Source organism: Mya arenaria, chromosome 5, assembly GCF_026914265.1.
Source record: "Mya arenaria isolate MELC-2E11 chromosome 5, ASM2691426v1".
NCBI lineage: Eukaryota > Metazoa > Mollusca > Bivalvia > Myida > Myidae > Mya > Mya arenaria.
Window position 1 is genome coordinate 57,368,516 of NC_069126.1, and position 22,382 is coordinate 57,390,897.

Below are 22,382 nucleotides of genomic sequence, written 5' to 3' on the forward strand. Positions count from 1 at the left end.
TGTCCATTCAAAACAGAAATAAAAAGACTTACTTTTCGAATCCGCTTTTCGAATATTTTGAAATAAATTAATTTGAAATCAAAATGAATCGAATGTATTTCACTTATGATGTCCTTCTTATAGCAATGCTTCCATTTATATAATCGTTGCCTAAATGTTTATGTCGTAGCAGTGCAATGATTACAATAGTTTGACGTATTGTTATATGCTTTTTACGAAATAGTACTGATATTAAAGGCCATATTAAGTTTTAAGTTCATCAGATAAGAGTCTTAGACACTTACAGGTAGTTGCAGTGCGAAGTTTCATCGCCATAGACATTATGTATAAATGCTATCCTACATTGACGACAGTGTTCCTACATAGGATACCTTAATGGAGGGATCAAGTTTTTCATGACTGTTGTCTGCATTGTCGTCTGCGGCGACATACTTCCTTGTCTGCTGTCTTACTAAGTCATTTCTTATCAAGTCCTTATCTATCTAGGTTTTTTTCAAATACATAGACAGTTGCCGATGAGCACACTTACAAATGAAAGTGTTATTGTCAAAGCTACTGCTTAATTTTAGCATTAATGATTACATTAAATAAAGATAATAAAGCATACAATACAAAGGACTCATCACCACTCACAAAGACTTTAGTTTACTTTGCTACAAACCCAAGCTTTGAAAATAAATACTTTTTAAATGTTTTGGTGGTCTGCTTGTGTTGTTTCGCAGTTTCGCGCTCTTGACCTTTTCCTTAGAACGTGGCCATCGTAAATAGATGACCACTGGCCTTGTCCCTGTAGATTACATTGTACTATTGATATGCCAAGAAGTGTTCCACAGTATTTTCATGGACCTAAGATATTTCGTTGGAACTGTTCTGAATGTATTGGAACAGATATGTGTAATATCATTGCTTTAAACAACTGTAATTGTGATAAGTAAGTGATAGTTTAAAGGGACTATACACCAGATTGGCATCAAAAATGTGTTTTCTGTAACGAATCTCGGGACGATTATTTAATAAAATGTTTTACTCTTTAATATCATAATTGTAAAAAAAATACCCCCCCCCCAAAAAAAAAAAAAAAAAAAAAAAAAAATCGGGTCGGGTTCGACCCGGTGTCGCCAAAAATACAGTCCAGTGTTGTATCCACTGTGCTACGAAGCCTACCCTTAACCGTTGGAATATTTAAGCTATATATCTAACGTGGTAATATCACGTGATAAGATCGACTAGGCAATCAAGCATAAGAATTAATTATATACATTGTATACATACCTAGTAATCTTTTTTAATGGAAAAACCTACGAAAAATAAATTAATTGTAAACTATGTGGTACTTCAGTAAGTAAGTTTCAATGAATTGTACACATCGAAACCAAGTTTATGTTAGTTCTCGACAATTTTCTTTTTTTCGCTATTTCATACGGTGTACAGCCCCTTTAAAGAACATAACATCAACTGCATCACGAATCATGCGGATTTTTCAGATTTGTTTAGTAAATATCATTAGCAACAGTATTTATCAACTCTCAGTTAGATGATATACCTAAAGAAAAACGCACAACTATCTTTTACCAATTCCATAATTCTTTTTAATCATAAATGTCCATGCATATGTGTTTTTCCCTTTGTAAGGCCATATGTGTATCGAACTTCATAATGATTATTTCTAGAAAAAAAGAGTTAAATGTTATAAGGATAACAACTCTAAAAACGATACAAATTTAAAACGTATAAAAGTTCATCTAGGATCATACTTGGTAATATAATATTACAATTTACTAGTTCAACGTTCAATCAGCAATATGCACTACAGTTTCACACAAAATGGTACTAGCTTGACAATTGCAGATAAAGCACGTGTATACAATGATTAAACACATAATTGTTTTATGTAGTGAGTAATAGTTTACATTATGATCTATACTTGAAAATAAGGCGGAATTGTAAATAGCCGTTCTATTCCTCATTTTGGTGACAATTTGGGATCAAATTGTGAAAGAAGTAACTACAGTTCAACATATATTTATGTAATATTGTCCATTTTGTAGAAACACATTTTTATAACATATCCGCTACCAACCACTTCGAATTCCCTGAACAATTCGGTTGAAATAAAATACAAATATAAGAAAACATGTAACCCACCTCCAGCTGTATGATCAACCAAGGGGATATCCTACTGTTGTAGAAGATATCTTTCCAAGACTGCCGTGTAGGACCAACTGATCATAAGCTATCAGACAATTAGTGTTTTTTTGGCCTACAGAGATAATAGAATATGTCCTCTACGTCCGAGTTTAGTTGATATAAAGTGCATACATCCAATAACTTTAAGTGTGCTAAACTTTCGGTCGTGTATTTTGTATTTAAGTATTCTTCAATTAAGAACCATGAAATTGTTACAAAAATTGTATGTGGTCGAACGACATCATGATTTCACAAAACAGAAGTTTTATTCTTAAAGACTTAAACATAAAAAACTCATCGTTACAAAATATTTGTTGTCGACGGGTTGTTCGGTTAGCGCAGTGGTTATCGTACTCACTTCTCACCAAGGCGACCCGGGCTCGATTCTAGGCTTGGGCGCATGAGAGATTGGTTTGTGGTCATCAAGCCGGACACCTGCGTTTTTCCCCAGATACTCCGTTTTTCCCCCACAATACAAGACCACACTCTCGTGCAACATTGTGCCAACGAAAGTGACTTATTATAAGTTATCATATTTTTTTTCACAATCATTGAAAACATATCATGTTTAAACACATTACATTTAGTTAAATGAATCTATCAGAGATCAATCTCATTCAAATTAGATTATCCCCAATACACGCTTCACGACGTTACGCTATGTCACGCTTTGTTGATCAGAAGACTTCGCGTAAGGGGTCACCTCAGATTGACCTTAACCCTAGCTAATGAAATTGCTCGTTACGTCGAAGGCAGACACGAAGCTGACGTTTTTTAAAACGTCATGGCCGATTAACGCTGTAAGTATATGGGAATTTAACAAAAATAATGAAGTGAACGTCACGATATGATTTCAATGCGATTGATCAAAGAGTTAACTGTGGGTCGTACTCCTTAAAACGCATAAAGATAAAAGCACGGTAGATAAGCAAGTGCAACTTTTTTATATGCAGCATACGTTCAGGACGACTTTACCATTGACTGATAAAGTACACTTAGTTCATGCCAATGCAAAGGCTCGTCTGATGTTTTTTTTCTGTCGTAATCACTGTTTGAAAGGAGTTCACTTGGTGCTCTAGACATGTCCATGTTATTTGTTTGACTTGTGGAAACGGAGCTTTATGCTTTTTATTTAAATAATGATTTTCGTTTGAATTTGTAATAAATAATCAAAATTGTTGTATTCAATTACATGTCGTTTTTGGTAATATTTACATTAAATTAAACATCTTTAAGATAAATTTTAGTTCATATAAAATGACGCACACAATCTTTCCTTCTGCAAATCCGCACTTGATAAAAACGAAAAAATGGAACATGGCCTAATCATGCAACTACGGAAGCCAGAATCTAAAACATTCGGTAGTTTTGAAAAGCCCATATTTGTTTCATCGTTTATTCATATCATGGTTATCAAGAAGCTAAAACTAATAAAATGAAACTACCGAAAGAAGCTTTGTTGAACCCAGATTTTATACACAAACGTTTTATTCACACATGTGAGGAATTAGTGCTAATGTGTGTAAAGAATTCACGAAAATGATACTCGCAAATGTGATATATTCGTTTGACTTTTTGAAAGGTTTTGATAAGAACGCAGCGGGCAAGCATATCATACTAAAGAGCATTTACTATAGTCAAGCTACTAGGTCATTCATTTTATCAGACAATGAGGAAGTCTATTCTGCAATGGATAAGGGACTTGCGTACACATGTGAACGCGTGCGTGCGTGTAAAAATACGTGCGTGCGTGCCTGCGTGTATCTGTGTTTGTGTGGGGAAGGGGGTGCGAATATAAGAATTAAAGTTATTATATATATATATATATATATATATATATATATATATATATATATATATATATATATATGGTATGAGTAAGCCAAACGCCAACAAATCCTTCATCTGTGTGAAACATATTATGAACGATAGGTAACTCCTATCTACTTTTGAGAGTTATAGTCAATTACTATACATATTTCGAAATGTCCTAGCCCGGGACGTCCAGTGTAACTTCCATACTGCATAGTCGTTTGTTTTCTTTATCAGAAACGCAAGTTATATTACTATCACAAATGGCAACTCTACTAGCGCTACTACATTAACTTATCTTGAATAAAACATTTTAATAATTTCCGATATTATGTTGTTATACAAAGGAGAAAGTCCCATCGTGAGAAGATTGTGTTGCGGGGGTCTTCTCCATCTGGTTTGATGACATTAGTCGTTCTGAAGAAAATTCTTTTAAAATTTAAAGCTATTCAGTCAAAGGTTAACTTACATTTACTAAAAACACAATATGGCATATATTAATGGATGACTTTGACATGCAAAAAGTTATTATGTTTTCAGAAAACACTCAGCACAATAAAATAACATCTATAAACATGCTTAAGCTACAGAGTAACCTGGGTTCTTACTTCAAAAGCTCTATATACAAATACAGCGTTATTCACGATATTAACATTCGTTGACATGAAAAGCTCACTGGTTTTAAACATGCTTGGATTTCATTTGACATTCAAAAAGGAAGTGAAAGTCATTTGTTATAAATGTTACATGATTTACAAGTCATAATTTTAAATATTTCTATAAAACAAAGACCTAGAAGAATCGTTGAGTCTACCATGAACATTTTGGTCAAAGTTATCTGTTAGTCTTTGATTAAAAGATAGCAAATCATGAGGGTAATCTCCACCACTCTATGTTAACCAAACATTATAGAATCCCAATGAACTTGGAGCAAATTTTACTTGTTTAGCCAATTTAGTTTTTAAAGGACGAATTTCAATATAATTTAACATTAGTTTATAGATACGATTAATGCATTTGTGTTCCGGCGAACAAATTACAGCAAAATTCGCTCAATAACGTTATCAAACAGTTATATTTTATGATCAAAGGTAATAGTTTTATTTTAATTTATTTAAATATTTCCATAACGTGTAAATTGCCTTTGTGCTTGACCTCCTAGTGTTTTTAAGGCCTTCATAAAACAGGCTTTTGTAAAAACTATTTCCAAGTAAGTTTAATTATTAACGAATTCAATTGTGCTACTATTGTATAAAAACTCTCATGCTCTTTGTAATATTCTGCCTTTTCTGAAAATTAACACTTTTGTTTCATTTATATTGACCTTAAGCTTCCATTGTATGCAGTAATCGTATAATATATCAATATTATATTGAAGTTCCTCCGAAGAATTGGCCAAAAGCTATTATATGTGTACGTAAGTAAGAAAACAATTAACAACCCAGTTTCGACTCCTTTGGCTCTTTCAGATAAATTGAAATCTTGTAAATCATTTATATAAATGGAAAACAAAATTGGTAAAAGGCATTTACCCTGCCTTAACCCTGGATGACCTTCGAATATTGCATCCATGTCATGTTGAATCTTAATTGTTATATATATGTTGTTATTCATTGACGTTTTAACATTAAAAGGTCTACCAAGATTACCAAAAGTCTAAATATATTAAACTAAAGGTTTATTCTTACAATATAGTCAAATGCTTTTGTAAAATCAATAAATGTGAATAATAATTGCTTAGTTTGGTAAATAAAATAAGTTATTAGTCCATGCAAGGTAAATATATTGTCAGTGGTTCCCATCTTAGCCCTCAAACCTGCCTGTGCTTCGAGAAGAACATGATACCTTGATGTTCAATTTGACTGCCTACTATTAATTGAAATTGTTAATAATAATTGTTAATAATTTTCCAATGACACTTAACAGTGTAATACATATTATGCTGTTTGGATGTTTGATACTCCTTTTTTATGAATTGGTACAATTAGGCCTTCAGGCAAATTCTTAGCTTATGAAATTCATTTTTACATATCTATCATATAATAATATAGTGAAACGTGTAGATCATCACATTTATTTGCTCGTATACGCTTAAAGAGACTGTCTCACGTATGATAAAATAGCGAAAAAAAAAGAAAATTGTCGAAAACTGACATAAACTTGGAATCGATGTGTACAATGCATTGAAGCTTACTAACTGAAGTACCACATAGTTTACAATTTATTTAAGTTTAGCAGTTATTTCGTATTTTTCCATTAAAAAAGATAACTGGGTATGTCTACCAGGTAGAATTCATTCCTTATGCGTGATTGGCAAGTCGGTGTTATCACGTAATATTGCTGAGGTAGGTCTATAGTTTAATTATGTCAACCGATTAGAATAAGCCTTTGTAGCTCAGTGAGTAAGACGCTGGACTTCAATTTTGGCGACACTGGTTCGAACCCGGTCTCCGACACAATTTTCTTTTTACATTTTGGTACTTTTTTACAATAATGATATCAAAGCGTAACACATTTTATTAGATAATTGTCCTGAGATTCGCTACAGAAAAAAACTTTTTTTGGTGCCAATCTGTGACACAGTCCCTTTAATGGTCATGGTCAAAACATAGTTAATACTAGGTCAAGGTCGCGTAGACATTTAGTTTGAATAAATTTCAGCACAATAATTTGACAACTCACTGGCCTTCAATCTCAAGGTTAGTGTCAGTACCCAATCCTTTTCAATTTTAAGACTGTAGATAAAATGTTAAGGTAACTGATGACTGTTTGTTCCCTTTTATGTTTAATTTATTATATTATATTTTTATTATATTGTATGCATTTGTCTTATATTGTATTGTATTGTATTCTATTCTATTTTGTTCTATTATGTTCTGTTCTGTTATATTTTTTTCTATTTCGCATATATTTGTGTTGCTATATGTAAAGATCTGCCTGTTTTACTAAATCAATGGCCATCTGACGCTTTATTGTACGTGTAACATTCACTTTAAAATCTAACGCATAGCATTTATTTCATTTGTTCATGTTTTTTTCGTGTGACGAATTCGTTTCAGCTTTACTAGTGGGAAGTGTAACAAAAAGGTTAATAGCACGAAAATTGTGCAGATTCCTTTTGTGTGAAAAATAAAGTTAAAGCATAGTAGTAAAACACACATCGAACATGTTTTACGGTACTAAACAAAGCTTCGTCAATAGCACCACTTGAGGTTTATGAATGCTTACTCTCACACTTTGATCGTTCAAAGGTGGGAACCTAAAATATTATGGAACTCGCTATCCATATACCCTCTGATCTCAACTACTTAACCTTTGTAACACTGTTGTTCAGATTGTAAATTTGTGATCAATAGCAATTAATGTCGTATTAAACTCATGAGTAATTGCCCTTGACCCACTCTTGTGGACCAGAGTTATGGCCCTTGACTCACTTTTGTGGAACAGAGTAATGACCATTGACTCACTCTTGAGGACCAGATTTATGACCATTGACTTACTCTAGAGGACCAGCATTATGGCCATTGACTCACGCATGAAGACCAGAGTAATGGCCATTGACTCACTCTAAGTACCAGACTAATGGCCCTTGACTCACTGTTGTGGACCAGAGTAATGGCCCTTGACTCACTCTTGTGGACCAGAGTAATGGCCCTTGACTCACTCTTGAGGACCAGAGTAATGGCCCTTGACTCAATCGAAGGACCAGAGTTATGGCCCTTGACTCACTCTTTGGAACTTAAGTTATGGCCCTTGACTCACTCATGTGGATCTGAGTAATGGCACTTGACTCACTCTTGAGGACCAACGTTATGACCATTGACTCACTCTTGAGCACTTAAGTTATGACACTTGACTCACTCTTAAGGACCAGGATTATGACCCTTGTCTCACTCTTGTGGCCCAGAGTTATGACCCTTGACTCACTCTTGTTGACCAGAGTTATGACCATTGATTTACTTTTGGGGATCAGAGTTGTGACCCTAGTCTCACTTTTGTGGACCAGAGTTATGACCCTTGACTCACTCTTAAGGATCAGAGTTATGACCCTTGACTCACTCTTGTGGACCAGAGTTATGACCCTTGTCTCACTTTTGTGGACCAGAGTTATGACCCTTGACTCACTCTTGAGGATCAGAGTTATGACCCTTGACTCACTCTTGTGGACAAGAGTTATGACCATTGACTTACTCTTGGGGATAAAAGTTATGACCCTTGACTCACTCTTGAGGACCAGAGTTATGACCCTTGTCTCACTCTTGTGGACCAGAGTCATGACACTTGTCTCACTCTTGTGGTCCATAGTAATGACCATTAACTTACTCTTGAGGACTTGAGTTATGACCCTCGAAGTATTCTTGTGGACCAGAGCTATGGCCCTTGACTCACTCTTGTGGACCAGAGTTATGACCCTTGTCTCACTTTTGTGGACCAGAGTTATGACCCTTGAATCACTCTTGAGGATCAGAGTTATGACCCTTGACTCACTCTTGTGGACAAGAGTTATGACCATTGACTTACTCTTGGGGATAAAAGTTATGACCCTTGACTCACTCTTGAGGACCAGAGTTATGACCCTTGTCTCACTCTTGTGGACCAGAGTCATGACACTTGTCTCACTCTTGTGGTCCATAGTAATGACCATTGACTTACTCTTGAGGACTTGAGTTATGACCCTCGAAGTATTCTTGTGGACCAGAGCTATGGCCCTTGACTCACTCTTGAGAATTTGCGTTATGGCCCTTGTCTAACTCATGTGGACCAGATTTATGGCCATTGACTCATTCTTTAGGGCCAGAGTTATGAACCTTGACTCACTCTTGTGGACCAGAGTTACGACTATTGACTTATTCTTGAGGCTTGCGTTATGACCCTTGACTCACTCTTGAGGACCAGCGTTATGACCCTTGTCTCATTCAACAGAACATAGTTTTGGTCCTTGTCTTACTCATGTAAACCACAGTCATGTCCCTTGATAAAATGTGTACGTTGGACTAAACTTTCGAGGCTTACAAATCACCAAAACAATCTCACATGAACTCCTAAAACTCGTTATTCTGTTATTGTTAAGCAGTTGTTATGATGACATTCAATGCAATACTAGACTTTTATCCCTTGACACACTGAAACGCCTCTTAAATATTTGATCTACTAGGCTAACGATTCAAATATACGCTTCGCTCTAAAGTTGTTACCTTTGGTTCTTGAGTGACCCGTGAAACGACAAGAACTTCCTATGGCCCCTGACTTAGCGGTGTTACAATGGTGCCATACTTTGTCCATAGCTTAGCTTTTTATTTAAGGGTGCATTGCGATTTTTAAAATTATTGAAAAAGAACCCAATTTAGTCGATGTATAGGAGCCTTTAAAATGCTGTCAAAAATATCATCAGCCATACCATTACTGTTATTCCCATGCTGTATGCTTCTTTTTATGTGCTACAGAAGGACCTCTTGTCCAGGGACTACTCAGTGTTGCACTGTCTCCTTGTTAAGCTAGAACGCCGTTGAGAGATGCTATATGTAGCAGAAATTTATATTTCTATATATTACATCCAGCAATTGTGTAATCTACATTGCCTTTGTAATGCAAGAAAACCAGCTTCAGTTTTTTTTCTGAGCGGTCTTTTATAAAAACAAACTGCTAATATATATTTTTTCCTCTAGACTTCCTTGTCCTCTGAGTCGTTTCTACAATTCTTCCGGTCAACAGAATTAAACTACATCTTCGCACAACTTGTAAAACTATATGGGTCCATCTCAACTATGTGTATTTCAACTGTCTTCTCAAATATCATAATTAACTGCATTTCACATTCACTTTTTGTTATGAAGCGCATCATAACTGTACCAAACAGTAATGCAACTGTAACACAGCATGAAGTAACACTGCGACCCGGTCAAGTAAACTATACTAACACACATAAAATAACTATCGCAATGATTTAGGCTTCCCTGAAATGGTATCTTGTTAACTGCCCTAATGTCTCAGGTATTTGCTTCAGAAAACTAGTTTAATTTAGAACCCCTGCACTATCGCAATGACTGAGAAGTGATCCCTGAATACCACCTTTACTTTCAGTAAAATCTCGCATTTTATACCTAAGGACGAGCCCATTTTGACAATATCTTAAGGAGGTCACCAATAAACTTCCGGTTTACAAACTGACTATTTTCTCTAAATATGATTCCAAATAATCATAAGACACTAAACATATCTCGACTGACAAAATTATAATAGATACACTATCACCATAAAAACTAATAACACTTCTAAATTACTGATCTATTCTTATAATGATAATTTCACCAAATTACATTCCCTATTTTAATTAATTGACTGTTCCACAAGATCTGACTTTTCAGAGCGTCTAGAACATAATGATGAAGACATCAATAGATGAGACGTTTGTTTTAATTGAATCTAATTTAAGCCAAAGAAACTGATAAAAAAAACATCTGTATTGCCCACGAGTATTTCTGAAATATCACTGTGTATTAACAAAACAGCGTTACCTTAACAAAGGGAAGCAACACACGACCACCAGTATGGGTGTGTTATGTGTTCATACCGTTAGTATTGTGTGTGCACTTGGCTGAACGATTACATTAAGTAAAAGGAAGCCGCTTTAGTAAAATGATTAATTGAAAAATATCTCTTATTTAATTAAGCTGTAATATAGTGTATATTAAAGAACAGTAATGAGGAGGAGCTTGTTATTAGTAATGACAACACCGGCTTAATACCGTTAAAACTTGTGTCTTGACATAAATGTCTGTGTCATTACATTAAACATTAAAAACGTACATTACAAATCTAGTTGCTCTCAAAACTACATGGAATTTAGAAGGCTGATCTGCACCTGGACAGGTCCCTCTTGTAAATTATTAAAGTATCTTTTATTACTTAAGAAATAAGAAGAAATTAAGAATTATATCAAGGTGTTTCACTGAATCATCTTTTATACTTTGTGTCCGTTGAAATAAAAGATGTTTTCAGTGGGATTGCCTACAACCTCTGGACAAGATGTAGCATTCAAATATAAGAATTCAGCGGGCATTTTGTATATGAATAAAAAATCAAACTTTATAAAAACAGCTAATATCTATTCATGTAGTTTCAAATTTATATATCATAAAAGTCAAACACATACAACTGCTTGTGCCTTTTTCGGCAAGAGTTTGTTAAGGTGTTACGTTTTGGCATTTTCAATTAATATTTTTCACAGTGGTAGGTGTTAATATTGTTAGGACGGTGGTCGGGCAGAGATTTGGATGGTTACCTGAAGGTTGGGATTGACCTAATCATAGGAGCAACCATGCCTTTGTACCTTACTGATTCTGATAATATCAGCGAAATCAATTCCATTAGTATTTAGATTACATGATAAATTGAGGACCTCCTCTCCGAAATACTGTCTAGCAAGCTGAATTTTTATAACATTTTACCAACCAGCCATTTCCCCTTACACTTTAACTAGATCCATTTTTAATTCTTATGCACTTGTACCAAGTAAGCCGCGAAACGTACAATAGGCTCTTTGCTCTTCTTAGATATACATGTAGTATGTTATGCTTTTTAGATATACATGTAGTATGTTATGCTTCTTAGATATACATGTAGTATGTTATGCTTCTTAGATATACATGTTGTATGTTATGCTATGCTGCCTTTAAAATCGCATTAAACTACGCGTGGAAAACGAGACAAATGCTTCGTTTTGTACCAATTGCGATTTAGCTAGGAAAATCTCGTAATCATGAACATTCATGAGACAGTTTTTTTTTGGTTCGGCAAGGAATCAATGAGGAAATATGCACAGACACTCATACTAATGTCTTCACGTAGAAAAAGTATTTCGGAGAAAGCTCAACTTGAAGAAGGTCCGCCAGAGCACTACATACTGACAATACAGGGTTATTGATGGATATTGAATTTTTATATGCGAGGAAAAGTTGTCTCCCCTGCCTCATACGTATTCATTAAAACGTGATTTTGTCAGTCAATTTTCCCAACGGTGTGTGTTAGAATAACGGTGAAAGGTACCGTGGTTGCCGGCTCATAGGGTATAGATAATCGGGGTCATTTGGTTTGTATGTTTATTATGTCACTATTCTCTACAGACGTATGGCATACAATTCACACATTTGGAATGATACAATGATTAAATATAACAAGGTTTCTATATGGAATGATTAGAGTACATACAAACACAGAGCTTCATTACCCACATGTGAACAATTGACCTAGAAATGCTTGCGATCAGATCTAAAATTTCACATCAGTTCAATATACATTCAATAGTGTTGTATACTTCTGCGGTTTTGATGCCTGTTCAGTGAATATGACACACATGCAGGGAGCGGTTATACCCTTAAATGGCATTATTATAACAATTTTCACGTCAAAGCAAAGTCTATCAACCTAACAACACCATGTATGCACAAACATAAATGAGAAAAGTTTATCCTAAATTAGAAAACTTCTAAGCCTTATATCTGTGGTGAGTAGTAGCAGTAGTAGATTTCGCTGCCGCTCGCGCCTGTAGCCTCGTTCCAGAACTGCATCTCTGGGTGGACGGCGCCGATCTTAGAATCGCTGGGTGTCTTAAAGTCCTCGTCGTCCCATCTTAGCCATTCCTCGGCAACCTGGAAGGACAAATTAGTGTTAATACCGTTCTATTACTATCATTCACATAATTCATGGAAAACAAACTACGAATGCAACCGTAGTTCTTTTTAAATAATAATTGTTAATTTGGAGCATTTATGAAAAGCCATTCAAAAATCTATACGCGTGCGATATTGCCCTGCGTCTAATGTAATGTAACGAAATCCAGTATTATATTTACTAATAATAGTATATTTAGTACGAATTCCAGCGCTTTATATATATATATAGTGATTTATCTATAATGTGGAAGGATATTGCGAAAATGTTATTGCTTTTCACAATGTTGTTATTTTTGCATATTTTACTTACATGCATGTTTGCGACTTTCTGACAGACGTCCCTCGTGTACTGGAACAGGTAGAAAGGCTTGTCTGTCGGCAAAACGATGGCTTCTGTCGGCATTCCATCGGACCTGGAGTTAGGAAATATAACGTCAACACAAAAGTTACAGGAACATCTGAGAAACAATTATCCTAACAGAAAATATTCGGTTGGGGGAGGGTCCAAGTGGAGGCATAGGAAAGGTACGGGGACACAAGGAGTACGGTTGAAGTGAGGGGAGAGAGGGGAATTAACTGATCAGTACATGTGGAGGGTGCATTTGTTAAAGGTGCCGTTGGGAAGCAAACCCTGTCGGTCGTTCATGAAATATAATTTGGCTCGAAGTGGTTGCATAGGAAATGGGTGAAAGGAGGACGAGGTGTGTATGATTGGGCAGCTACTGTAATAAGTCTGGAATGTGTCGTCGTCATAATCACAATTTCTTTCGACCATGGTGAATATCCGGATTGTGCTCATAAAAAGGTGAGTTCGACAAAGGGCCGTGGGGAGGGTGGATAAGAAATTTCTTATTACCTGCAGCAGTACCTCTGGAGTGTATCTTCATCATAGGTGCCGTCGGGAAGCACACCCTGCCAGTCGTTCCTGTTCATGCTGTCTTCATCGTCCCACAACACGTAACCCTCATCGAAGCCTTAAATGTTAATCATATATTTCACAAAATAGTTTACAAAACGTTTTTTTTTTACTACACCCACATATTAAACTTCATTTATTGCACTTGCTTAGACTGGGAAAATGTACTCGGTTCGCAAAAGCGCGAGAGAATGGAAATGTGTCTTTCGTCGATTGGGATACATTGCATACTTGGTTCTCCAACTGCTGCTGCTGCTGTTCAACCATTTTTCTACCATGACTGTTATGAATCACTGACTAACCATTCGTTAATGTGTTGCCAACTACCATTGATCATGATGTCATGGTGCGTATTTGAAGTTGCAATTGTCACCATCAAGTCGGAGTTAATGGACTCGCCCATTGTAAAGGCAACTTGTGCTACCAACATATTAAAATCACTTGAGCTACAAACATACTACATAAATATTTGATTTCCTTTACCAGCGGGGCATGCTCCGTATTTGAAGATGCAGTAGTCTCCAGCGGGCCAGTTGCGGTCAAAGTCGGTGGGCTCAGCCTCGCCCTTGGTACAGAACTCCAGCTGCATCTCGCCGGCCGCAAGTTTCCCTATGAGTACAAATATAGTTAAAACCTATTCCTATTATTTCGATTTTGACGCTATGGATTTCTATTTCTATTTCTGATGGATCACCTTAACCCTATAAGTAAAAGTCTAGGCGTAACGATGTATTGTAGACACTTTTATTTGGTCGCTGCTTTTTTCATCTGCTTATTAAACAACATTTTTGTTATAGAAATAAGTTATTAAGTGCTTATAACAAACTGAAGCAAGGGTGTAAGAATCCGTAATACGATGATTCAAGAACAGTGTCGCAAGAAGTCCATTACAAAAATGTGTACTATGTGTCTTTCTTACACGGTTCATTGACCAACAACCAGTGTGTGTATTACATTTCGATGTTAAGAACGTTCCTACCTGCGAAATGGTTGTTGACGGACCAAGCGTTGTCGGGCGACTGGGTCTCGGTGTCCTGGAGCCGCCAACCTTCGTACCACGTAAAGTCCCCGGCCGGGCACCCGCTCTTGGGCTTAGCGAATGAGTACGTGCCCTGGGGCCAGGTCACCGGGATAGCAAGGGGTGTCGCTAGAAAATAATCATAACCTTCCATGTCATCATTGTTGTTTTTACAGTCGTCGTCGCCATTGTCAAGCTGTAATTTAGCTGCTATCGTTGATACTGGTTTCACAGGAATGATAAAGTTCGCGGGGTCTTATTTAGTAGCTATCAGATAAAAATCATTCTTATACGGTTAATAACCCCATGTATTCATTAAACACTTACAGATTGGTGGGACGGCGCCGAGAGCACCGGCGTACTCGTTGATGGCCTTCTCGAGGTTTGTGCGGAAGTACGTCAGGGCGGCTTCGGTGCTGGGCGGGCAAAGGCCGCGGTTCTTGAGGTCATCAATTGACTGCCAGTGGGAGGAGTCCAGCATGTCGCTAATCACCACCATTGAGTAGCCTGGGAGGGTTGAGAGAAAAACAGAGATGCGCTTTATGACATGACGCTCGTTTCATGCAAATCTATGACGTGAACATGATTTCAAGCTTGACTCCTATAGTCCGATTAGACAGTCATATAGCCAAACGCTTGGTACTTGATTAGTTAATTTCTTTGGGAAACTTGGTCATGGTAGTTTTGCTTAGGAAACCCTTATCGCCCGGAAATGGAGGTTCATGTTACAAAACTCTAGAAACACTCCATAAATGCGAACGAAACTTCAAATGGTGATACTTCAACATGGGATTTAGGGGTCGGAGAATTATTATGGGTCCATAGACATTAAGGCTGAGTGTCTTTGACTACGGAAGAAAATATATATACTAAAAGGGTCATTAAATTTAACTTTTCATGTGTGAAGGTTTTTCATCTTATACCTAATCGAGAAATCATTAAAAAGAGTGTTCAACCTCCTAGACGTATTGCATTGTACAACACATAAACAACCAACCGATGGGTTCCGGGTTGGCCTCACTGCCAAGGCTGAGGGTGTCCTCCAGCACGCCGACAACGTTGCGATACTGCTGGCGGTAACGGAAAGCAGGTACGTCAACAACGAGAGAGGAGGCGTGGTTCATGTAAGCTCCACCAATTGAGACGTCACGGGAAGACTGGAATGACGTCATTTATAATGGTCATTTTTTCATATTTCCGTTCTTTATTTATTCCTAGATATTAACCGATTCTCCAAGAAGTGTCTAGTGTGTGTTGAATTTGTATAATGTTAATAATTCTTGGTCTGTTTTAGACTCAGACTAATGCTCATGAAACTGAATACTATCACTAAGTTTGACAAAAGATATGTGCCTGACTGTAGATCTTATTATTTTTATACATCACTTTTTACCATCGTTGCTTCGAAAATAGCATTTTTACAACAAAAGTGAAATTTAGGTTTTCTGAGTCTGAGTCTACAGCTGAAATTAAAGGCATTAGTGAAAACAGGCCATTGGGCTCATTTTTTCGAACAATATGAGTCTGAGTTTGAAACTCCGGCTAAGAAATGCGATTTGTTTATTATCTAAACAGTATCATATATCTTATTATCATTGTCAAATGATGGTTTTAGACGAGTAAACAATGGCATTTGAGATACACAGTAATTTTCAACATCAACTCACTTCTGTCGGAAAATAGTTCATTTAGGTAATGTTTCTTGTAATCATATACACCCGACTCTAAATAAAGATTCTTGTATCTTGTATCTTGTACTTGTTTAAAGTGGAAATTAAGATTCTGAGTATCAAACCAAGGCCCAAGATATTACCTTGTGTGGGCTCTTAAAATAAAAATAAGAAGATCCGGGGGCAGTCCTTTCACACAACTTCAGTTTTCAGCTCTGTTTAAGTTTCATTCGTTCGATTAATACTGTCCCTATTTCAGAGTTACGCATTGTTTAAACGACATGACACTTACGTTTACCATTACGGATTCAACAAACGTTTTCACCGGGGAGACGTAACGTTTAATGACCTTGCTGCCAGTTTCCACCGCAGACGTAACATGCTGGAAAGCGAACAAACAATCAAGAAAAGTTAAAAGGAGTGTTTTATATCTGTATATGATTGTTAAGATAATGTCACTCCACAATTGAACCTGATTTTTAGGGAATCAGTTGTCACAAGTATCAAACAAGTACATAATAAATGACTGATACAGTACAAAAATAGCAATTTCTGAACGAAATATACGACAGAAGACATGACAGTTTGACCCTAAGCTAAACCATGAACTGCGCATAACACCACATTCATTAGAGCAAGAGTTGTGGCCATTTTTACAGATATGTGTTTTAACTGGTAACATGTGTACAAAGTTTCATGGCAATCTCATAAACGAGATTTGAGTTATGGCAAAGGATGAGGTTTTGCATGATTGCAACACATTTGATTTTTTTTAATAAGAATAGAAACGAGCTTAAACAATAAATATATGGAAATTAAAGGGTATGTATTTACCGTGCCCCACGTGTCCAGGAAGGCCTTATATGCTTGAGGGTTGTACTGGAGCGGAAGTGAGCAGACGGCAGCGGCGAACTCGTCCGTGAGGCGGTAATGGCTACCCTGTGCCAGCGAAAGCTTGTAGCGCGCGGCACCGGATGTGCAGGTGGTCTGATCATCCTGGAACACGTAGAAGTCGCGCCTGGTCTGTTGTTCGACAGCTTTGAAACCTGGAAGAAGGGATTTATTTTGCATCCTGAGATAATAAAAAACAACAACACAAAACAAGACCTCCGCCACTCAATCAATAAATGCTCGTAAAGGTAATTTATTGCCAATGTTCAAGGTATTGCATTAAAGAAAACAAGATACAAATGTGCAAAACGAGATGTTGATGTTCTCTTGACATTCATGAACCTAAATGTAAAAGAGTGTACTTGCCAGCACTTTGTGTGAACGCAACAGCCTTCAGCGCATCATTGTTTGTTCCTGAAAATGAAATTTAATATATTGAAGTAAATATTATTTATTGAAACAAGTCTTTTTCTTATGTTGCTAAATACAATTCGAAGGATATAAGGATATGAGCGAACATAGCATAAAGGAAATGATTGAAAGTATTAAAATTAACAATTTGTTTGTAGTTACCTGAAGACTGTACTCTTTCCATGAGTTTATTCTGATAGGACTGTGGGTCGTAAAAGAAAGCGAATTCGTGCGCCTGGCGACACTGATCGTGGTGCTCGTAGACGATTTCCGCTGGAACATCTGTGTTACTGGAGAGCGAGAGTACTTTCCGGGTGCTGAGGAGGCCTGGGTCGTCACCGCCTCTTGCCCAAAAGTCCCCGTCGGGATTTCCTTTCAACATATTGTAGCCGACCCCGATGTAGTGGAGCGCTTCCGGTAATGTGGCTGCCTGACTAACGGCAATCCACGCGCATGCGCAGAAAATTGTTGACCACATTGTGATGACTGGAATTCACAGAATAACACAAAAGATACTAATGACGTTTACAAAAAGATTTAAGCCATATTCGATACACAGATATGAGCAATTCGAATGCCTGTTGATCCCATACTATTATTTCAAAAGGTTTTATGCGCATAGACAAAGAATATATTAACTAAGACGCTTTTTGGCCTCAAACGGCTGTCATTTCACGCCCGATTTCAGTTGAAATAGAGAACAAATATACAAACTGTAATAACTTTATGTAAGATGTACTTTGTTAAATAATATATCATGATAATACATCAAAATTGAAATAGAAAACAAAAACATTTGACAGACAGACAAACAGAAATAAGTATTGATAACATCCTTGATCACAATACACATTAACTAAAAATAATAATAATAATAATAATGATAATTACTTCTACTACTACTACTACTACTACTACTACTACTACTACTACTACTACTACTACTACTACTACTACTACTACTACTACTACTACAACAACAACAACAACAACAACAACAACAACAACAACAACAACAACAACAACAACAACAACAACAACAACTACTACTACTACTACTACTACTACTACTACTACTACTAAATAATAATAATAATAATAATAATAATAATAATAATAATAATAATAATAATAATAATATACAAACCCGCTACAAAACTATGTCTATGGTAAATAAATACAGAAGACGTTTAAGTGTCAAGTACCAAAAACAGCTACAACATTTAACGTTATCTATCATTCAGTAAGGGTCGTTCGCTTTTTTACATCAACCTTAATTGTGCTTCTTTAACTGTATCATGAGATCAAGGTGCCCTTTTTCCAACTTCAAAGATTAAACCGCACATTCAGCAGAAACAATCTAGGCTTTCACATAACCAGACCGTATGTTTGCAGTCTGACCAACTTCATCAAGTAGCGTATGTCTAGATTCCGTTGTTGGTCCGCTGTTACCAGCTAACGAGAGAATGCCGATGTAGATTTATGACTGAGTTTAGAGTTTGTCAGATAACCTCAACTGTCTATCTATGTTTGGAGTAAGATTTCCTTTTGAAGAGAGGTAACACTTAAAGATATGGGTCAAACCACACAAAGTGTGCCGTCCTAACCCGCCAGATATTTCATTCACTAGACTGCAGAATTCTGCAAAATGTGCACTCAGTGTAGTTATCGTATTCTTTTTAGTCCTCGTTTCGACCTGAGCCTCCCAAAAAGTGAAATATCTTTCATTCAAATGTTTAAATGCAAATGACGAAATGTCATTGAAATCAGAGCAGGCATTTGTGTGCAGATGCTTAGTAATATTTACTGTATTTCGAATGCGTTTTTGGAAAAAACAACTTACTTTTCTTCAGCTTCCGCTTTCCGAATATTTGATTATAATTTACTTTAGGAGCATACTAAGTTATACAGACAAGTACTAATATTCAACTTTGATTAAGCAGCGATTAAACGAATACACATTCTAATTATTCAGTAATAAGTGTATCTATATTAATTTGAAATTATGAATACTCTTAAATCATACCCCCCCCCCCCCTTGCTGATGACCACCAGTAAAGTGTGAATAATGCAAAGCGTGTAAATGATTGAAGATGAACATCTATTTCCTTGATCAATTTGGTAAGAACATTTAAACTATCATTTAATATTATTTACCCGCAACCTTGAAGTGCATAAACAATTTGGTAGAAATGAAAATACAATTATAATAAAAAATATCACGCAACGCACCTGCAGTCGTATGATCAAACAAATGGATGTCCTACTGTTCCAGAAGATAGAGACCTGTCCAACACTGCAGGGTAAGACCAACCACTCTTAATACCCCCAAAGATACTAGCACTGGAGATAAGTGAGGGCACCTTTTTATAGGCAGCAAACCTTCAGAACGAGTTAACCCTCGCCTGATAAATTACCCTTAGTACATACCCATGCAAAGGGTCGTCCGATTTTGATTTTGAGTTTTCAGTCGCAATGAATGTTTGCAAGTTATGCACTTGATGCCTGGGACCCATGTCTGTGTCATTTGTTTTACTAGGCGAGAAGGAGTTTTATTGTTAAACTGTACTTCTTTAACTATATAATGATTCTTGTAGGTTTTCTGTGTGATTGTTCGTATGAAATCATCGGAATTCTATGATTGCATTTCGTTGTAGTAAAATATAAATTCAATTCAAAATCTGAAGATATATTTTAGTAGGTAATACCGCAAAACATAATTTGTTCAACAAAACGGCACTTGTTCTAAAAGGTAAAAAATGGAACATGGCATTCATTTACTGTAACCACAACCTAAAATATTAGCAATTTTGACATCTGTTTTTTGTTTCGCCGTGTGTTCATATACAGTCAAATCATATATTGACAAAATTTTACCAAATTGTGCACTTTTGGTTAAAATTATGAAATTTTGCCCGTTGACACATATGCATGTAAGGTAAAAAAGCTGAGGACCCACCTAAATTTCGTCCAAAATGGAGGCCAAAATCCAAGATGGCCGCCATCACCCTTAATATTATAAATAGGAACTGTCATAAATTAATATTTGTTTTATTATATGCTTTCTGGGATTTTTAGAGATTTATCAGTGAAATTGTTTCACTGATTCAAACAGTGTAATAACATATTGATATTTTTCACTGTCTTTAATTTTTCGCCCACTGTCACTTCTAAATCAAACGTCAGCGCGCACAGTGTTGGGACACAATTTCAACTGCCTCATTTCCGAAATACTTTTTAGACATATTATACAATAAATATATATATATTTATTTATCTATTTGGACTTTCTATGCGACCCACATGCTATCAAAATGGTGTGCAAATACATTAAATTGTACAAGCTATCACACTCCTATTTCAGCTGATACTTCAGGAAGTTCAAACACTAGGAGGGAAGAAAAAATGAATACGTGCAGTTTAAATGTTTTCTGACAGGATTACATTTTGTATTCCTCTTAAAATACTGCAACATAATATCGCTAAGTGAATCAGAGTTATAATTAATACAGATATCGATATCTTCCTTGAATAATATTAGCTGAAACAATATGTCTAATGTTCTTTTCAACACATACTATTGGCATTTTATTACAAAAAAACAATGTTATCAAATACCATATACACAAGTGCAGAAATTAGCCGAGGTGCACATTTTTACGTGTTGCAATAAAACGCAACATATCATAATGAATGCATGATATAACTACATTTCAGAATCAAGGTCCAAATCATTTATATATCAAAATGCAAATATGGCAAATATCGACAGCGCTGTTACTTATATCCTCGTTTTATTTGAAAAAAAATAATAACATTAATAAAATCTCAAAACAGTTTTAATCATAGTCCATCTCTCTTCCCATATTAAAAGTCAACTATACAATGACTCTACTTTAGCGCAACAAGCTACATACACAATGTATAAAATATGTTGGTGAATTTCATGTAAGCCCATTCAACCGGAAGTATTACCTTTTAACCCCAACTTGTGTTTTTAGAACCTAATGTGTTAATATTCTAGTACCAAACAACCATTTTTCCCAGGTGGAAACAATATTTAGAAAGCCAAAACGTGTTTCTATAGGTCCACTGAAATCCTCAAACCTCATAAGGGCACTATTTCAAATTGTCTCTTGTAGACACACTAGGTGTCCAGCAGGGCTCTATATCCTATTTTGGTTATGTCAAGCCGACTCATTATCAAAGAAGCCCCAGATGGGCAGTCAACCCATATCTACCATACATTCACCACAGGCAGACTGTTCTCAAGTCCACTGTGTGTTCAAAAAACCTTTCGTGCCAAACAAACAATAAAGGGGTTCTATGAAGCTCTATTAAGTGCCCAATTGAAAGTAGTTTTGTAATACTTGAGACCATTTATTGTAAAGAAATCAGGTCAATTCAGTTCCCTGTAAATACAAATTCAGCTGCAATGAAGTTTCTCTACTGCCAAACACACCACCGTAGGGCTTTTCTACATTCAACTCAGTTTAAAATTATCACAAATGCAGCTTCATTCAAGTCCATCGTGTGCCAAGGAAACACAAAATCGGCATCCCTTACCACACACACACAAACCCCTTCCAGAATCTAACAATTCATTTTCTGGCTACAGTCAAACATATTCATAGATAAACAAACCTCAGATGGTCTAAACTGAAGCCAGTTTAGTTCCCTGTCATTTTCAGTATGACTACAATAAAGCACGTTCAGAGCTAAACACACCCATATGTATCTCTCATTAAGCCTACTCAGTGCTAAATTGACCACATTTTGGCACCGAAAATGCCCATTTAAAACCA

The 22,382-nt window shown here is 36.2% G+C and overlaps 1 protein-coding gene across 1 annotated transcript; it reads right to left on the reverse strand.

Annotated features, from left to right (window-relative positions):
• Positions 1–12,099: 12,099 nt before the first annotated feature.
• LOC128233501 (uncharacterized) lies at positions 12,100–19,905 on the reverse strand. Its single transcript, XM_052947201.1, has 12 exons — positions 19,810–19,905; positions 17,740–18,063; positions 17,533–17,580; positions 17,110–17,321; positions 16,568–16,657; positions 15,603–15,762; positions 14,933–15,112; positions 14,567–14,734; positions 14,071–14,196; positions 13,528–13,645; positions 12,982–13,084; positions 12,100–12,647 (listed from the first exon to the last, which is right to left on the reverse strand). The coding sequence occupies exons 2-12, from the start codon at positions 18,053–18,055 to the stop codon at positions 12,492–12,494; spliced, it is 1,677 nt and encodes a 558-aa protein (XP_052803161.1). The 5' UTR covers positions 18,056–18,063; positions 19,810–19,905; the 3' UTR covers positions 12,100–12,491.
• Between the last annotated feature and the right edge of the window lie 2,477 nt (positions 19,906–22,382).